The 17,239-nt window shown below is 40.1% G+C and overlaps 1 protein-coding gene across 1 annotated transcript in view; it reads right to left on the bottom strand.

Annotated features, from left to right (window-relative positions):
• Positions 1 to 17,031, bottom strand: part of HMCN1 (hemicentin 1) — a 400,921-nt gene extending 383,890 nt beyond the window's left edge. The window contains exon 1 of the mRNA XM_006198786.4: positions 16,348 to 17,031. Coding sequence (XP_006198848.1) covers positions 16,348 to 16,615 — 268 coding nt within the window. The 5' untranslated portion in view covers positions 16,616 to 17,031. The remainder of the gene's footprint in view (positions 1 to 16,347) is intronic.
• Between the last annotated feature and the right edge of the window lie 208 nt (positions 17,032 to 17,239).

The following is a 17,239-nucleotide window of genomic DNA, read 5'->3' on the forward strand; positions in this document are numbered from 1 at the left end:
GCCATCTGTATGACTCCACTGGAGAAATGTTTAGGCCTTCTGCCCCTTTTTCAACTGAGTTGTTTGTTTTTTTGTTATTGAGTTGTATGAGCTGTTTGTATATTCTGGAAATTAAGCCCTGGTCACATGCATCATCTGCAAATATTTTCTCCCATTCTGTAGGTTGACTTTTCATTTCGTTTACAGTTTCCTTTGCTGTGCAAAGCTTATAAGTTTAATTAGGCCCCATTTGTTTATTTTTGCTTTTATTTCTATTGCCTTTGTAGACTGCCCTAGGAGAACACTGCTATGATTTATGTCAGAATGTTTTACCTAGTTCTCTTCTAGGAGGTTTACAATGTCTTGTCTTTGGTTTAAGTCTTTAAGCCATTTTGAGATTATTTTTGTGTATGCTGTGAGGGAGGGTTCTAATTTCATTGATTTACATGTGGCTAACTTTCCCAACACCACTTGTTGAAGAAACTGTCATTTTCTTCCATTGTCAAAGATTAATTGACCATAGGTGTGTGGGTTTACTTCTGGTCTATCTATTCTGTTCCATTGATCCATATGTCTATTTTTGTGCCAGTACTATGCTGTTTTGATTACTGTAGCTGTATAGTATTGTCTGAAGCCTGGAGGGTTATTCCCCCAGCTTCATTCTTTTTCTTCAGTATTGCTTTGGCAATACTGGGTCTTTTGTGATTCCATATAAATCCAGCAATCCCACTCACGGGCATATATTTGAAAGAAACTCTAACTCAAAAAGATACATACACCCCAATGTTCACAGCAACACTATTTACAATAGCCAAGACATGGAAGTAACCTAAATACCCATCAACAGATGACTGGATAAAGAAGTTGTGGTGTGTATACACACACACACATACATACTCACATTGGAATACTACTCAGCCATAAAAAAGAATAAAATAATGCCATCTGCAGCAACATGGATGGACCCTGGGACCTGGAGACCATCATACTAAGCAAGCCAGAAAGAGAAAGAAAAATACCATATGACATCACTTGTATGTGAAATCTTTGGAAAAAAAAATGGACACAGAGGAACTTGGTTACCAGGGGGGAAAAGGAGTTGGAAGAGATAAGTTGGGAATTTGAGATCTGTAGATACTAACTACTATATATAGAACAGATAAACAAGGTCCTACTGTATAGTCTAGGAAACTATTCAATACCTTGTAATGGCCTATAATGAAAAAGAGTATGAAAAGGAATATATATATGTATTTAAATGAATCACTATGCTGTACACCAGAAATTAACACATTGTAAGTTGACTATATTTCAATTTTAAACAATTAAAAATAAAAGTAATAGAGAAGAAAAAACAATGTACAAAAACAAATGAACAAAAAAATTAAAAAACCAAGATGAATCTAACAAACTGGTTAATACTATAAAACACAGGGGGAAGATGAGCAGAGTATTCCAAGTTCCTTATACATGGATTCCCTTACATGGAATCACAGAGATTGATTAACTTCATTAAGTCAACTACATGAAGAGTAATGATGAAAAGACAGAAATGAAATGTATAATATCCAAACCAACACAAGGGGAAAGAAAGAGAATTTAAGGAAAATTCAATTTAATAACAGAAAAAGAGTGGGAAAGATCAATAAAAATCACAGTAAATAGAAAATAAAAAATAAGACAATAAAAATAAGTCCAAATAACCATAGTAAAAGTAACAAGATTAAACTTGACTATTAAAACAAGTATAAAACAAGAGAAGAAAAAAAGATATAGGAGAAATACCAACCAATTATGGAATAGCACTATTAATAATATGCAAAATGTGTTTAAGAACAGAAAGTATTGAAGGTTAAGATGACCATATATTTAAAGATAAAATGAATAATTCACCAGGGACATAAATTAATACTCAGCCAGTATGTACCCAACAACATGTGCTTAAAGCAAAAATTGATTGAAGTTGTAAGAGGAAATTAACAAAAACACAATCACAATGGGAAATTTTAAAACAATTTACACAAAATAGGATAGATCAATTGGGCAATAATAAAGAAACAGTATTTGCATAACAATTAACAAGCATGATCTTATGGACATACATAGATTTCAGCACTCAACAAGTAGAAGATTTTTTTTCAAAAACATATGGAACATTTATGAATTCATCCTTTCATTAAATAACTATTTATTGAATGACTTCTATGTGCCAGGGAGTCTTCTACGCGAGGCTCTGGGAATACAGTCATGAAAATGAAGTCTCTGCCCTCAGAGCGGAGAAGCTAGACCTTAAATCAAGTTCACATTATCTCTAAGGTCAAGCAGTGCTAAGTCTATAAAAAGGAAAATAAAGCAGCTTAGCAGGTCAGAATCACGTGGGAGCTGTGATAGACCAGGTGGCAGGGAAGGTCTCTGTGAAAAAAGGACTGAGCTGAGAGCCAAATGAAGTCATGATATAAGCCATCCGAGGAACTAGAGAAAGAAGGAACAGCAAGAGCAATGGCTCTGGAGAGGGTGTGTGCCTGGCTTGCAATAATCAATAAAGAAACCAACATGCTAAAAGTGATGTGAATAAGGAGATCAGGAGAGGGAGAGCAGCAATGAGGAGCAGCAGGTTAAAGTGGCTTGGGCTAGAGGAACGGGGTAGAGAGGGTAGGTAGTGGTCAAATTAAAATCTTGAAAGTAGAGGCAAAAGAATTTGGAGAGACTGGATGTGGGGTGTGAAAGAGAAAGGTAAGTCCAGGATGCCTCCAAGGGCGTTATCCCAAGCAACTGTGAGAAAACAGTAGCACCTTTTCTGAGATAGGGAAGACTGGAAAAGACACATATGGGGCATGGATGAGCTGCTGATAAATGTGAGGTATCTCTTAGGTCCCCAGTAGGTATTTAAGAAGACAGCAGGTTCCTTCAGTTTCACTTCTGCACTGGTGTGGCCTGCCTGGCCTGTCTAGGGATTCAGTGTTATAATTTCTCCCACTGTCATGCAGAAGAAAACATTCAATCTGCTTTCTCTATCACAGAACTATTTCCACCCACCCAAAGGAGTTTTCTAAGCAATAGTAAACTAACATTTAGTGAATGCCTATTACACGAAATCCTTTCACAAATACTGTCTCATTTAAACATAAATATTCATAAACGCTGGAGAGAGTGTGGAGAAAAGGGAACCCTCCTAAATTGTTGGTGGGAATGTAGTTTGATGCAGCCATTAAGGAAAACAGTATGGAGATTCCTCAAAAAACTAAAAACAGACTGACCCTATGATCCAGCAATCCCACTCCTGGGCATATATCTGGAGGGAACTCTAACTCAAAAAGACACATGCATCCAATGTTCATAGCAGCACTATATACAATAGCCAAGACATGGAAACAACCTAAATGTCCATCAACAGGTGACTAGATAAAGAAGCTGTGGTGTATTTATACAATGGAATACTACTCAGCCACAAAAAAGAATACAATAATGCCATTTTCAGCAACGTGGGTGAACCGTCATTCTAAGTGAAGCAAGCCAGAAAGAGAAACAAAACTACCATATGACATCACTCATATGTGGAATCTAAAAAAAGCAAAAAAGATGACACTAACGAACTCATCTACAAAACAGAAACAGACCCTCAGACATAGTAAACTCTCTTATGGTTACCAGAGGAAAAGGGGATGGGAAGAGATAAATTTGGGAGTTTGAGATTTGCAAATGTTAGCCACTATATACAAAAATAAAGGAAAAAAATTTCTTCTGTATAGCACAGTAAACTATATTCAGTATCTTATAATAATCTTTAATGAAAAAGAGTATGAAAACAAATTTATATATGTATATGCATAACTGGGACACTGTGCTGTACACCAGAAATTGATACGTTGTAACTGACTATACTTCAATTAAATAAATAAACAAAATAAATAAACATAAATATCCTTCTTTGTGGAAGGGTGAGACAACTTTGCACTGCTGTTCTCGGCTGCACATCCAGCAACATCATATTGGTAGTTTGAAAATGGCCACGGCAGGGTATTCTACAAATAAGGACCTCTCCCCACCCCTAGCTCCAGAACCAACAGTTTCACATTTATCAGCACACCACAGACTAGACCCTTATTTAAGAGTGAAGGAAACTGAATCTCTAAGAGATCAAGTGAACTGCCAGGACCTAGGTGCTTTGACTCCATGTCAAGGATTATTTCTCTTATAGAAATAAGAGTTTTTACTTCATGTTGGGCTTCATACCAAATGTTTTACATGCATTTTCTCCTCTAATGTTCACAGCTCTACAAAGGAAGTATGATTGTTATTCCCACTTTATCGATAAGCAGGCTAAAGCCTTGAGAACTTAGTAATTTACTAATAATCAAATGGTCTATTTGATATAAGAATCCATTCCCTCAAAACCTATGCCATTCTTGGGGGGGGGGGTGGTATAGCTCAGTGGTACAGCACACGCCTAGCATGCACAAGGTCAAGCATTCGATCACCAGTACAACCATTAAGTAAAAAACAAACAATAATAAATTTAAAAATCTATTTATCCCAAAACAAAACAAAAAATAAAAAAAACCTATGCCATTCTGTCTAACTTTGCCAAAGTTTACCTTGCTGAGAAAAATCAAATCAACTATTAATATCTATTAGAAGGTAGAAGGGAAAAAAAGGAGTGAAGTTATCAAAGGCACAAATTAAGTCCATATAACATTGAATGACACTTCTCCAACACTCCAGGAAAATCCTTTGAAAGAGGTGAAATTCTGAACAATCTTTTAGCTACAGAAGAGAAAATGTCTGACACACACAGAGACATTCCAACATAGGGTGTGGCTTAGGAGAAAGCTTCAAGGCAAAACTGTGATCACCTGATACAGGGGAAGGGGTTAGTGAACAAGTCCACTTAAGAAGAGCAGGAAAGAACCTCTGTGGAATATGAAACAATAGAAATGGGGTTCTCCCTGTGCTCCGGCAAAGGGCTTTGAAGTGGAAACAAAAAGCAAAACAGATTCCATTTTCAATCTTAAAAATTGATATTCCAGGTAGCACAATATCTTTTCAGAATTTTATTCTCTACTACTTCATGAGATAATGTATTTTCTGGACCTTCTACTTGGTAAAAAGAAAAAAGATATATATTAAAGAACAAGATCCATCTCCCATGTTCCTCTCTTCCCCATCACCCACCTGGCTCATTTAACAGCCTCTCCCAGTCAGATCTTGGCAAGAGCAGCGACTGGGTTGCCCTGAAGCATTTTCAGTGGCAATCAGGGTGACTTCCAGCCTGGGAACTTTAAGGAATTCCTCCCACCAGAGAATAAAATAATGCTTAACGGTAAGCTCTCAGAGATTTGGTGTTAATGGGAAAATTGTCCCAATTAGTGTGTTTGAAGTTTCCAAGAAAAAAAAACCTAGAGGTATACAAACTCAAAATATTTTGGAACACACACGATTCCCAGAATTCCTAGCTCCTATATAAATTCCCCCTATTTCAAAATTAAATGTCTCATTATCTCCGAAAGAAAAGAAATCAAATAAAGCTTTTTTAAATGTTTTAAGAGTAAATGCCCTTAAGTACTAAATGCTTTAAAAGTAAAATTCAGATTTTTAAAATTCAAATTATTTCAAGGACTTAAATAGCATCCCAAACATATTATACCTGTCTCCATAACTTCCACTGAGAACCCTGTTCCTATCCAAAAAGTGCTCAGAGTTGAGTCCATGATACTTCCTGATCCAATGATTTTATCAGAAATTTACAGAATAAACAGTCTCTCTATGAAAGAGTTAAAGAGTTCATTTTTTTTAATGCTAATTACTGAATTGTCTTAGTATGGATTGAACCGTGTCCTTTCAAAACTCATATGTTAAAGTCCTAGCCCCGTCATTTCAGAATGTGATTTTATTGAGAAATAAGGTTGTTTCAGATGTAGGTAGTTCAGATGAGGTCATGCTGGAGTAGGCTGGGCCAATAATCCAGTATGAGTGGTGTCCTAATCAAAAAGGGAGAATTGACACAGCACACAGGGAGACCACCCTGTGAACATTAAGACAGAGATCAGTGCATAAACAAGCCAAGGACCACCAAAGAGTGCCAGCGAACCACCAGGAGCCAGACGAGAGGCAAGGACAGACTCCCCCCTCAGAGTCCTCAGAAAGTAACAACCCACCAGCATCCTGACTTCAGACTCCTAGCCTCCAGAACCCTGAGACAGTAAATGTTTGTTGCTTAAGCCACACAGCTGGTGGTACTTTGTTACGGCAGCCCTCACAAATTAACCCTTTGCCGTGCCTTCCTGGGCACCTATCCTCAAGTCCACACAGTTCTCAAAACAAAAGAAGGTGGCAAAAAAATGACCTGTAAAAATCATTCTTTTTCAGGAAATTTTCTACATAACATGAGCGTTCGATAAGCCTCAGCTGCCTCATATGTGAAATAAAGTGAACATCCACCACTTAGAGCCAGACAATGTACCCAGTTCAGTGTCTGGTCCACAGCAATGAATCACAAAATGGTAGCTGTCATTACTGGAAGTAAGAATTATGCTACTAAGCCTGTGTCACTACATGGGAACTGAGTGTTTCCTCAGGAGTCCCTGCCAGCGGGGCTATCTTCAACAGCCGACTTCACCAGGCTCCAACTCTCCGGGGACCTGAACCGGCATCTTACATTCACATCCAAGCCCCAGAGTTCCCAACAGCACATCCCCCACCTCCCCGCTTTATGTCACCATCATCTGTAGTCGCTGCCCCAAATGCAAACCACTCCTCCTCTCTCTCCCTCTCATGCTCTGTTTCCTCTCTCCTGACCCATTCTTTCACTATCCTATTCCCTCACAAATCCTCCCTTCCAAGCCACCTTCCCATAGGAAGTCTCCATCTGCCTCTCACTTTAGCTCAGAGTTCTCCACTGATGCCCCCACCTCCCCTGTGGCCCTCCCCAGTGGAGTCTGCCCCTCCTCCCACATCCCAGACACACCAGGGTTGGGAGGTGGGTCAGCATTTTATCCACACCCAATGTGTCATGTCTCTATCTTCAGAGAAAACACCTGCCATTTTGAGGTGAATGCCACCTAACTCTTTTCTTCATTGTCAGTTGCCACCTGAAGGCTTCTCAATAATTCTTATTAAATAAAAATGTGATGCCTGACTCACTGCCTTTCTCACCATTTTAAGCTGTTATTATCCGGGTAACTTTAACATCCATGTTCCAACTCTGCATACTCAAGTCCCCTGATCTCAGTCCCAGGATCTTCATTCTGGTTTAACTTCCTTTTCTACCCAAGCTGCATTCTACAATCACTCACTTTGCATATTTTTACTAATCAATCCCAAATTTGTTACCTTGTCCTTCACATGCAAAATCTCAACTCCTGTCAGTCCAGTACATCTAGATTTGACCCTATGATCTGTCACCTCAATCTCTTATCAATAGTCTTCTCAACCATATCCTATTTCTGTAGGCACACCTCCTCAATGAAATCCCAATCCAGGCTCAAACAACTCGTTAACTTCAACAATTATGACCAGGCTACTAAGAGCTAGAGAGCCACTGAGAAATTCACACAGATGGGCAGTATTCAGGCATTACACATTCATCTTCTGAACTACAACTCATCCTGGAAACTGCCTGTGTGTCCAGAGGCAACTTCTACCTCCAAAACACCACCGTTTTTCTATAACCCCTCACTTACCCTTCTGCCACTCCCTCCTCTCATCAAATCAGTCTCTTTTCTGTTTCTCTGAGAAACAAGAGTCCATCAAATAGGAAATCACTCAACATCCTGCATCCTCACCTATCAGCTTTTTCATGACCATACCTGTCAATGGTCTGCTCCTCTCCCATCACACTCAGCCAAACATCTTCTTCTGCCAAAAACTAATCCTTCAGCTTAGCATCCTGCCTTGCTTCCTCGAAGTCCTAGTTTTATGAATTGCCTGTCCTCTATTTGGGATATTTTCTCTCTTCTATTCTATTGACTCTTTTCCAGCAGTATTTAAACACTCTCTCCCCTCTCCCCACCTTAAAAAAAAAAGTTCTTTCTTAACTCTAAACCCAAGCAATCACTGTTTATTGCGAATTGACTGTGTGAAAGGGATTGTGCTAAGTTTGGGACATCCAGTATTTTAATCCTCATATCAACCTTATAGAGTAGATAGTACTATCCCCAGTTACTGAAACTGAAGCCCAAAGTAGCTAAGATCACACAACAAGTAACCGATGGAGCCAGTCTTCCAACCAGGCATCAGACTCCAGAGTCTATGCTTTTAACCACAATGTCCATGACAGAAACCTACTTCATTCGCTTGCTCCATTTTCTTACCCGTCATTTCAGCCTCCTGACTCTACAACTCCAATGAACTTTTGGGTTAGCTTTTATTTTCAGTAACCTTATGAATGGTCAGAGTTGACAACATCTGCTTAGAACTTTTTAGATTTCCAAACACTGCTCATTCCTACTTCTCTTCCTATTTACTTGGATCCTCCTTTCCAGAATCCCTTATCATTTCTCTTCTCACCATCTTTTAAATGCTTGTGTGCGCCATAGTTCTAGCCTTCTTCTTCCCTCTTTCCTCAGTCTCCAGACTCTCTGTAAATGACCTCATTTATTCCGATAGCGTCTGCTGTCATCTACATAAGTTTCAAGTGGACAGAACAGTTACTTGGCACTATTCACACTAACACTGACAGTTGGAAATGCTGAGGAGTAGAACCTAGAGACTGACAGGCCACCCAAACAGATCCATACAAGGAGGCATTTACTTTGATAAATTCACCATCAACCGAGGTCTTGCCCTCAGACTTGCAAACTCAGAAACTTTGACTTGACACTGTCAAGATATTTAAAGCAACAAAGACAGATGTATAAAACCAGTATGCCAAAATATGAGTTACCAATGAGGAATATAACTGTCTGGTGAATGTAATGTACATGCCAGTCTGACCAGAGCATTCTCTCCCCATAAGCAAAGTCCATGAGGTTAAATTAGGAGGCTGTTTGATGAACATGCAACCAAAACAAGGAAAATAGTATGATTCAAATATGTAATGACATCATTACTTATTTATATGGGTAAACAGTCTATCACCATAGTTGGAATGTTGCTCATGGTAGACTGGTTATTTAAGTGTAGAATGAACGAACTCTCTGAACCCTAGATAGAACTTGGCAAAAAAAAAATCATTCAAAAAATGGGCAGAGCATCTGAGTAGACATATAGATGGCCAACAGGTAACTGAAAAGTATTCTACATCACGAATCATCAAGGAAATGCAAATCGAAATCACAAGAGATCACTTCATAACCTGTCAGAATGGCTATCAACCAAAAGACAAGAAATAGTGTTGGTGAGGGTGCAGAGAAAAGGGAACCCCTGTGCACTGCTGGTGGGAATGTAAACTGGTGCAGCCACTATGGAAAGCAGTAGGGAAGGAGGCTCCTCAAAAAATTAAGAACAGAACCACCATGTGATCCAGCAATTCTACTTCTGGGGATTTATTTAAAAAAAAACAACCAAAAACTCTAACTCAAAAACATATATATATCCTCATGTTCACTGCAGCATTATTTACAATAGCCAAGACATGGAAGCAACCTAAGCATCCACTGACAGAATGGATAAAGATGTGGTATACACACGAACGAACACACACACGCGCGCGCGCGCACGCACGGGTATTACTCAGCCATAAAAAGAAATTTTTCCATTTGCAAATATCATGGATGAACCTTGAGGGCATTATGCTAAATGAAGTAAGTCAGACAGAAAAATACAAATACCAAACGCTCTCACTTACATGTGGAGTTTAAAAATTTAAAAAAAAAAAAAAACCCTCACAGATAGAGAACAGATTAGTGGTTGCCAGAGGCAGAGGGTGAGAGTGGGCAAAATGGGAGAAGGGGGTCAAAAGGTACAAACTTCCAGTTATAAAATAAAAAAGTCATGGAGATGTAATATACAACACTGACTATAGCCAATATTGTATTGCACATTTGAAAGTTGCTAAGAGGGTAAATCTTAAATGTTCTCATCATAGGAAAAAACACTTTTTAACATGTATGGTCATGGATCTTAACTAGAATTATTGTGCTGATCATTTCATAATACATACAAATACCAAATCATTATGTTGTACACCTGAAACTAATAATATTACATGTCAATTATAACACAGTTTTTAAAAAAGAAGTTGGTTGTACAATGTCTATTTCTATGACTCTTTTTCATTGTTGACCTTCCACACTTTTGGCTGATTTTTATTTTGAATAAGTTAATAAATACATAAGGAGCTTACTCTCAAGACTACCACCCTGAGAGTAATGGTATCTCTGAAAGCTAACTTTACATCTTTCCTCTTTCTTTGTAAGTCAATTTCATACTTTAACCTACAGAAGGCAATTAATCATATTTCCCTTTTTTCCATGTTCTAAGGGCTAGATCCAGTCTGTTGGAATCTACCACCTCAGGTTAAAATCTCCTATCATCATAGGAAACAAAATTATCATTGTCTAACCAAAATCTCTTGCTCTTAAATTTTAGTTCATTTCCTTTAGCTAGATTTCTCTTGGACTTACAAGACCAAGCTTTTTCCTCATAAAAACCCTTTTCCTGTAGGATGTGCTGTAGGCAAAGGGAGACTAACAGCTTCTTGGCTCCTTTTCCCACACGTATTGAAACTGAAAACACTGAACTTGAAGTTGAATTCATGTAAATATGTGTAGGTATTCAAGGTCTGAATGTGAAATACTTTTCTTGCAAATATCTTTCTACTCTATTGCTCAGGAAAAGATTTCTACAAGAATCTTTTCATGAAAGAAGCCCTGGAGTGTTCTTTAACACTGTGTAGGTCCTGCAGAACCCTGCAAAGTCACTAAGGACTCAGAGGTTTTAATATAATGAAACTCTTAATCACAGAGAATCAACGAATGGATTTCTCCCTGTCAATCAAGTCCTTGCCACTCTGAGTCTCTTTGCAGTCCCTTATCTTTCACTATAGTATGATTACTACCAAACTCCATGGTTTTAATGATTTACCAATGCACAGATTTTATAGATAAAAGAAATCTGGCAAGGTTAAACACTGGCTTAAATGACAGGAATAATGAAAAGAACACAAATCTTCCCTTCCAAATTGGACGTTCTTTCTACTACACTGCATTTGCATTTTGCAAAATACTGGTTGAATCATTTATCAAAACTGGTTTCAATTTTAGCTTCATGACCAAAACAACCTTTCCAGTAGTTGGAAACAGCAATATAATGCCAAACATTTCCAAGTCCTCCTCTCCCATTCTCTTTTAAATTCTCTCCAAACAGGCTTTCACTCCCATCATTTCTTCTTGAGACATCAATGATTTCCACATTGCTGAACAAATTAGCCAATTCTGTCTTCTTCTTAACTAACCAATTAGTGCTTCTTCCTTGAAGCTTCCCTCTCTTGACTTCCAGTACAACATACTCTTCTCCACTCTGTCTTCAATTTCTCAGGCTACTTCATTCTTTTATTCTCATCTCCGACTGTTAAACACTGGAGTATTTCAAGGCTGGGTCCTCAGACCTTCATTGTTCTTCATTTAATCAGTCCCTTAGTGGTCCTCCCTAGCCTCAGAGCCCTGATTACCATCTGCTGTGTGCCTCTGGATCCCACATTTTATCTCCGATCCAGACTTCTTGAACCCTAATCTCATATATCCAACTGCCTTTGTAATATCTCCACTTGAGTAACAAAGGCATCTCAAACACATCCAAAAATAAAAGCCTGTCTCCCACTCTTTCTCAAACCTGCTTCTTGCTCATTCTTCTCCATCCCAGCAAATGGCTATGCTATGCTTCCACTCACTCAAGCCAAATCCTCATAATCTATCTCATCTCCTGCCATTTCTCTCACACATCACATCCAGTTCATCATTACATTATTTTGATTTCATCTCCGAAACATACACAAAATTCAATTATTTCTCCAAACTTCTACAGCTACCAGCTTCACCCAAGACATATCATCCTCTTCTGCCTGAATGATGCAATAGCCTCCCCTCCTCCCTGTTTCTGCCTTTGCTCCACTTTAGACTATCCTCAAACAACAGTCAGAATGGTTGTGTGGTGATCAAGACAGGGAAGCAGGAAGGTCCTGAGCTCACCTCCTCCCACAAACACACCAAAATACAACTATATATGGAGTAACTATTTCAGAACCTGCAGACTAGCAGAAGACATAGTCCACAACTAAGGATACAAAGAAAAGGCCACATTGAGACGGGGGTGGTGCAGAGACGTGGTCTAGTCAAACCCATTACCCCAGTGTAGCAACCAACAAGCGGGAAGGAAATCACAACCATGGAGGTCCCCCGCCCCCCGAGGAGCGAGGGCTCTGAGCCCCACATCAGCCTCCCTGCACCAGGAACACAAGCCTCCATAACATCTGGCTTTGAAAACCGGTGAGGCATACGTTCAGGAGAGCCAGAGACTGTGGGAAACCGAGACTCTGCTCTTGAAGGGCTTGTGTGCAAACTCACTCACTCTGAGTTCCAGTGCAGAGGCAGCAGCTTGTAAAGGGACTGGGTCATATGAGAAGGAGATTCAATGACTCATTCTAGGGCAGGTGTGGGGATCTGGTGGAACTTTCTCTGGGGATGGAAGCACTGAAGAGTGCCAACTTTTACTCTCTATCCACCTAGCTGACCTGGCACTGGCAGGCACCATTTCTGTCACTCTCCATCAACCTATCTAACACCAGGAGCCCTACCCCAGCATTTCTCAGAGGACCTGCCCTGCCCAACCTGGCTCCCACCACCACTGACCCCTCCAAAGTAGCTTCCCCTCAGGGTGGGAGGGGACAGCCAACACACCGATGCACTGACAGCCAGACCTCAGAGACATCCAGGACAGGGACCAGCCCCATCTACCTGGGCATCCACAACTGTCACAGTGGAGAGACACAGCTGGCTGGGCCAGGGGTCAGCCCAACCCACCAGCATGCCACAGCAATGTCTGTCCACCCACAACAGAGGGTGCATGCAGCCCACACAGGGGTACCCCTAGAGCGAGCTCCATGCCCGAAAAGGCAACAAAGACCAAGTATTTATTTCTTACTATAAATCACAATATCACATATAAATCATAATGTCATAATATCCACACAGAAACCTGTATACCAATGTTTACAGGAGTATTATTCATAACAGCCAAAAAGTGGAAACAACCCAAATATCCATTACAGATTAAAAGATAAATAAATGTGGTATATCTATAACATGGAATATTATTTGGCCATAAAAAAGGAATAAACACGCTACAACATGGATGAGTCTTAAAAACATTAAAGTGAAAGAAGCCAGTCCAAAAAAGACCACGTATTTTATGATTCTATTCATGTCAAAGTCCAGAATAGGAAAATCCACAGAGACAAAAGTATTGGTATTAGTATTGCTTAGCACTGAGAAGAGGATGATATGGGGGCTGGAGGACTGACAACTAAAAGGCCCAGGTTTTCTCTCTGAAGCGAGAAAAATGTTCCAAACTTGACAAGGTGATGGCTGCATATCTCTCTGCATATCCACAGAACTGTACATTTTAAGTGAATGATTGTATGGTAAGGGAATTATATCTCAATAAATCTGTTTTAAAAATTAATACATTAAACATGATTATGGAAGTGGGAAACCCATCTTAAGCAGAGTTAGCATTAGAAAGTTGCCTTGACTTGCCATGAGCCTGGTCCTCTCTGGTACTTCCTTCTACCATGAGTATGCAGCTGGTCCTCCAACATTAGCTTCCTACATGCACATCTTCTGAGTGATTCTATCACCTCCTTGTCAACTTGTTAGACTTACTCCTCTTGAATGTCTATATTTTCCATATATTTTAATTCCTACCCTCATCTGAAACACATCTTGCCCCAAACTACAATGCAGAGATCCAAAGCAATCATCTACAAAGGCCTAAAGGTCTTGATCAAATGCCTGAGACTGTATCGCAGATCGTATTAATTATTTCATCTAGCTAAATGCAACAGCAGATCTCAAAGGACTGTGAAAAGCTGTAAGCAGTCAAGGTTACTAATTATTATATTAAATTCCACACATCATTTCTTTGCCTGTCAGTTGTATCAACTTTATGAATATGTGTCAGGGACCGTGAGAAACCACCACAGGTAAAACTGTCAGTCATAAAACGTACAGTTAGAAGTGACCTTAGAGACGTTCAAATCCAGTTCTCTCATCACATGTTTGAGGAAACAGATTCAAAAAGGCAGACCTTTTTTCTCTTTTCCATTATGGTTTAAATTAGACAAGATATAGACAGAGTTTTCTAATGTCACTCACTAAAACAGCCAACCCCCATTCAAGGCCCTTTCTGTCCAGTGGTGGTTCCAAGCTGATCACCAATCAGAAGTACCAGGGAATCAAAAACTCTTAATGATTGTACAAACGCACAAACCAAAAATGTCACACAAAGACAGTATTCAGTGAGCTAGTAAACTAAAGGTTATTACCATTTTTGATTTCTATTTCCCTTTCTCTTCAAAAATACTTTAAATAGTCTTAGATAACACTTGGTTGCTTCTCTCTACTTTGAATCACAATGGAAATAAAATTAATAATTTTGCTGAATTATACCATTAATTTTATGGAACCAATTAATCATTTTCTCATACTATTTACTTCAAAATCATTTGTTTATTAGCTCTTATTTATTAATCATTTGTTATTAGCATTCCAACTTTCCTCTACTCTGAATCATAACTACTGAAGTATAGGAACGTTAACTACAACAAACTTTCCCATTTGGTAACAACCAGAAGACAGCACGTCACAATACAGTTTATTCAAATAAGTCCTCACACCGTATCAAAATATCATGATGATGTAGTTTGCCCTTATGACTTGAGGCAATTTTTGTGCTCTGTTTACAGCAACATTTCATAAGAGTTTTTGGAGGAAAGTAAATTGTGGTGTTAGAGAAAATGTTTGCTTTATTTTTTAGCCAACTTCAGATTCACCCTATAGAAGAAACATACTTAGACTATTTCAAAATAACAGGTCTTGAACTGCATCACAACTGGAATCTTGACATTTAATAAATTAAAACATTATATATAAAACACACTAGGTATCTCACTAAAGCAGCAAACATAACTGATTATTCAACTCTTTATTCAAATATAAAGAACATCTCACGTTTAATCAATGTAAAAATTACTAAAATATATGTATATCCTGGAAGAGAATAGGTAGTTTTTTTTTTTTCATTTGAAGAACAAAAAAACCCAGAGTTCTAGTTCCCTCTAAGTTTCTCCCCCTGCCAATTTGTTTAATGGCTGAAACCTGCCACATCGAATATCTAGCAGTAATTTGAACGCATATATGTTTGTCAAATGCACAAGAATTTGAGCTTCTCAATATCATGCTCTCATTGTGAAGAGGCTGTGAAAAGGTCTTCCAGCGAAGAGAGGGAATTTCAATAAAAATGTGGGAGAAAACAGTGGGGGAGGATTTTTAAGAAACTAATGCTTTATTTCTTCCACTGGGCAGGGACTTGTGCTAATGAAACTCAGGTGGATGTTAGACAGCCAGCCCCAGGGCTCCTTCTGCAATGCTACCCTGGCGGATGACAATGAGCGCTCCTATATGCCTCACAGAAAGGTGCCACTTTAAAGAGAAACTGAAAAAAGCAAAGAGGATCAAATTACACTGGAGCAGCTGAAACCCATGGCTTTAGGGCAAAAAAAAAAATAGTTATTTTGCTTCACCTACCTTTAAAGAGCACCGACATACCAAATTGCATGCATTTCTAATGGATAAAACATGGACATAATGTTTATAATTATCTGTGAACCTAACTAATGATGGTCTGGTGCAAAGGTGAATAGATTCAATTAAGAAATGAATGGCTTCTCTCTTACTTTCGTCTCTTCAACTCATTAGTAGTTATTACTTACAGCCTCCCTTGTCTCACACAGGTTTTTCTCCCCCTTACTTGAGAGTTATCTTGAGAACGCTCTCAACCTGGATGTTAGCCCCTAAAGCATTGTTGCGGAATACCCATGTCCCAGTCTGCCTTCCTAATTAAACATTCTTTAGTTCTAAAAAAAAATTTTTTTTAAATCACTTAACTCTTATTGTGATGTCGCTGCTCTGGTTCTCCTAACTCCACATTTCCAGGTTTGGGTACCACCTCACAAGCACTCTATAAACAAGCCATCCACATGGCTGAGACTTAAGTAGGTATCACAGAGCAAACCCAGATGCAGGCGAGCAATTCTTTGTTACAATTGTATTCAGCTACATTTAAAAAAAATGGTTTTGAAACTTCCTGACACTTTCATAGCATAAGAAATAAATGTAAGCATAAGAAATAATATAGAATAAATCTCTCCCTTACCTGGATCATGGAAAGGCACCAAAGCAAAGTTGAAAAGAGGTCTCTTAGGTCTTTTCAAAGACGTCTCCAAAATTTTGGAAGCTCCCTCTATAACCTGAACTAAATCATCATACATGGAACCAGTCACATCAAACACAAAAGCCAAGGTGGAGGCCCCCTCGGGAATTTCCTCAGCCCTGACGTCTGACTGGGGGCTTGCATCCCGAGCTAGGGAAGAATAAAGAAGAGCGAACAGGAATACTGTGTGGACAATGTCCCAGGAACTCATTTTGTCTTTCTTTTCTTTTTCTTTTTTTCCTGAGCGCCTAAGCCCTGTGCTTACTCCCACCTCAACAACCGGCAGCAGGTTTCTTCTCAGGGCAATTCATTCGATTTCTGAAATCTCTTTGAACTCCCAAAAAGTTTGGGGCTGAGAATCAGATGGGGACAAGCACCAAAGCCGAACCCCTGCAGGGGCCGGGCGGCCAGAGATGCGGCCGCTTTTGTCCCGACGCAGCTTCCTCCGGGACGGCCGAGTGCCCGGGCCCGGGCGGCGTGTGGCGGAGTGCGGGCGGCGCGCCCGGCCCATGCCCCGGGGGCCGCTCCGAGCCAGCGGCGCCGCGCCGAGTCCGCTGCCCTCGCCGCCCTCGCCGCCCTCGCCGCCGCCGCCGCCGCTCCGCTCTGCGCCCGGCCAGCCGCCGCGGCTCCCAACTTTCCACTGCGCGCGCCCGCCGGCGAGCGGGAGGGGAGGGGAAGCCGGGCTCGGCCTCGCCTCCTGATTGGCCAGCGGAGGCCCGGTTCCTCGGCTCTGCCCCGCCTGCCGCAGGGCGACTTCTCCCTCCGCTGATTCTCGGGTCGATTCAGTCCCAGGGAAGCGCTCCCCGTGTCCCACCCGCACTGCTCCTCACCTCCA

This window comes from Vicugna pacos, chromosome 23 (assembly GCF_048564905.1).
Source record: "Vicugna pacos chromosome 23, VicPac4, whole genome shotgun sequence".
NCBI lineage: Eukaryota > Metazoa > Chordata > Mammalia > Artiodactyla > Camelidae > Vicugna > Vicugna pacos.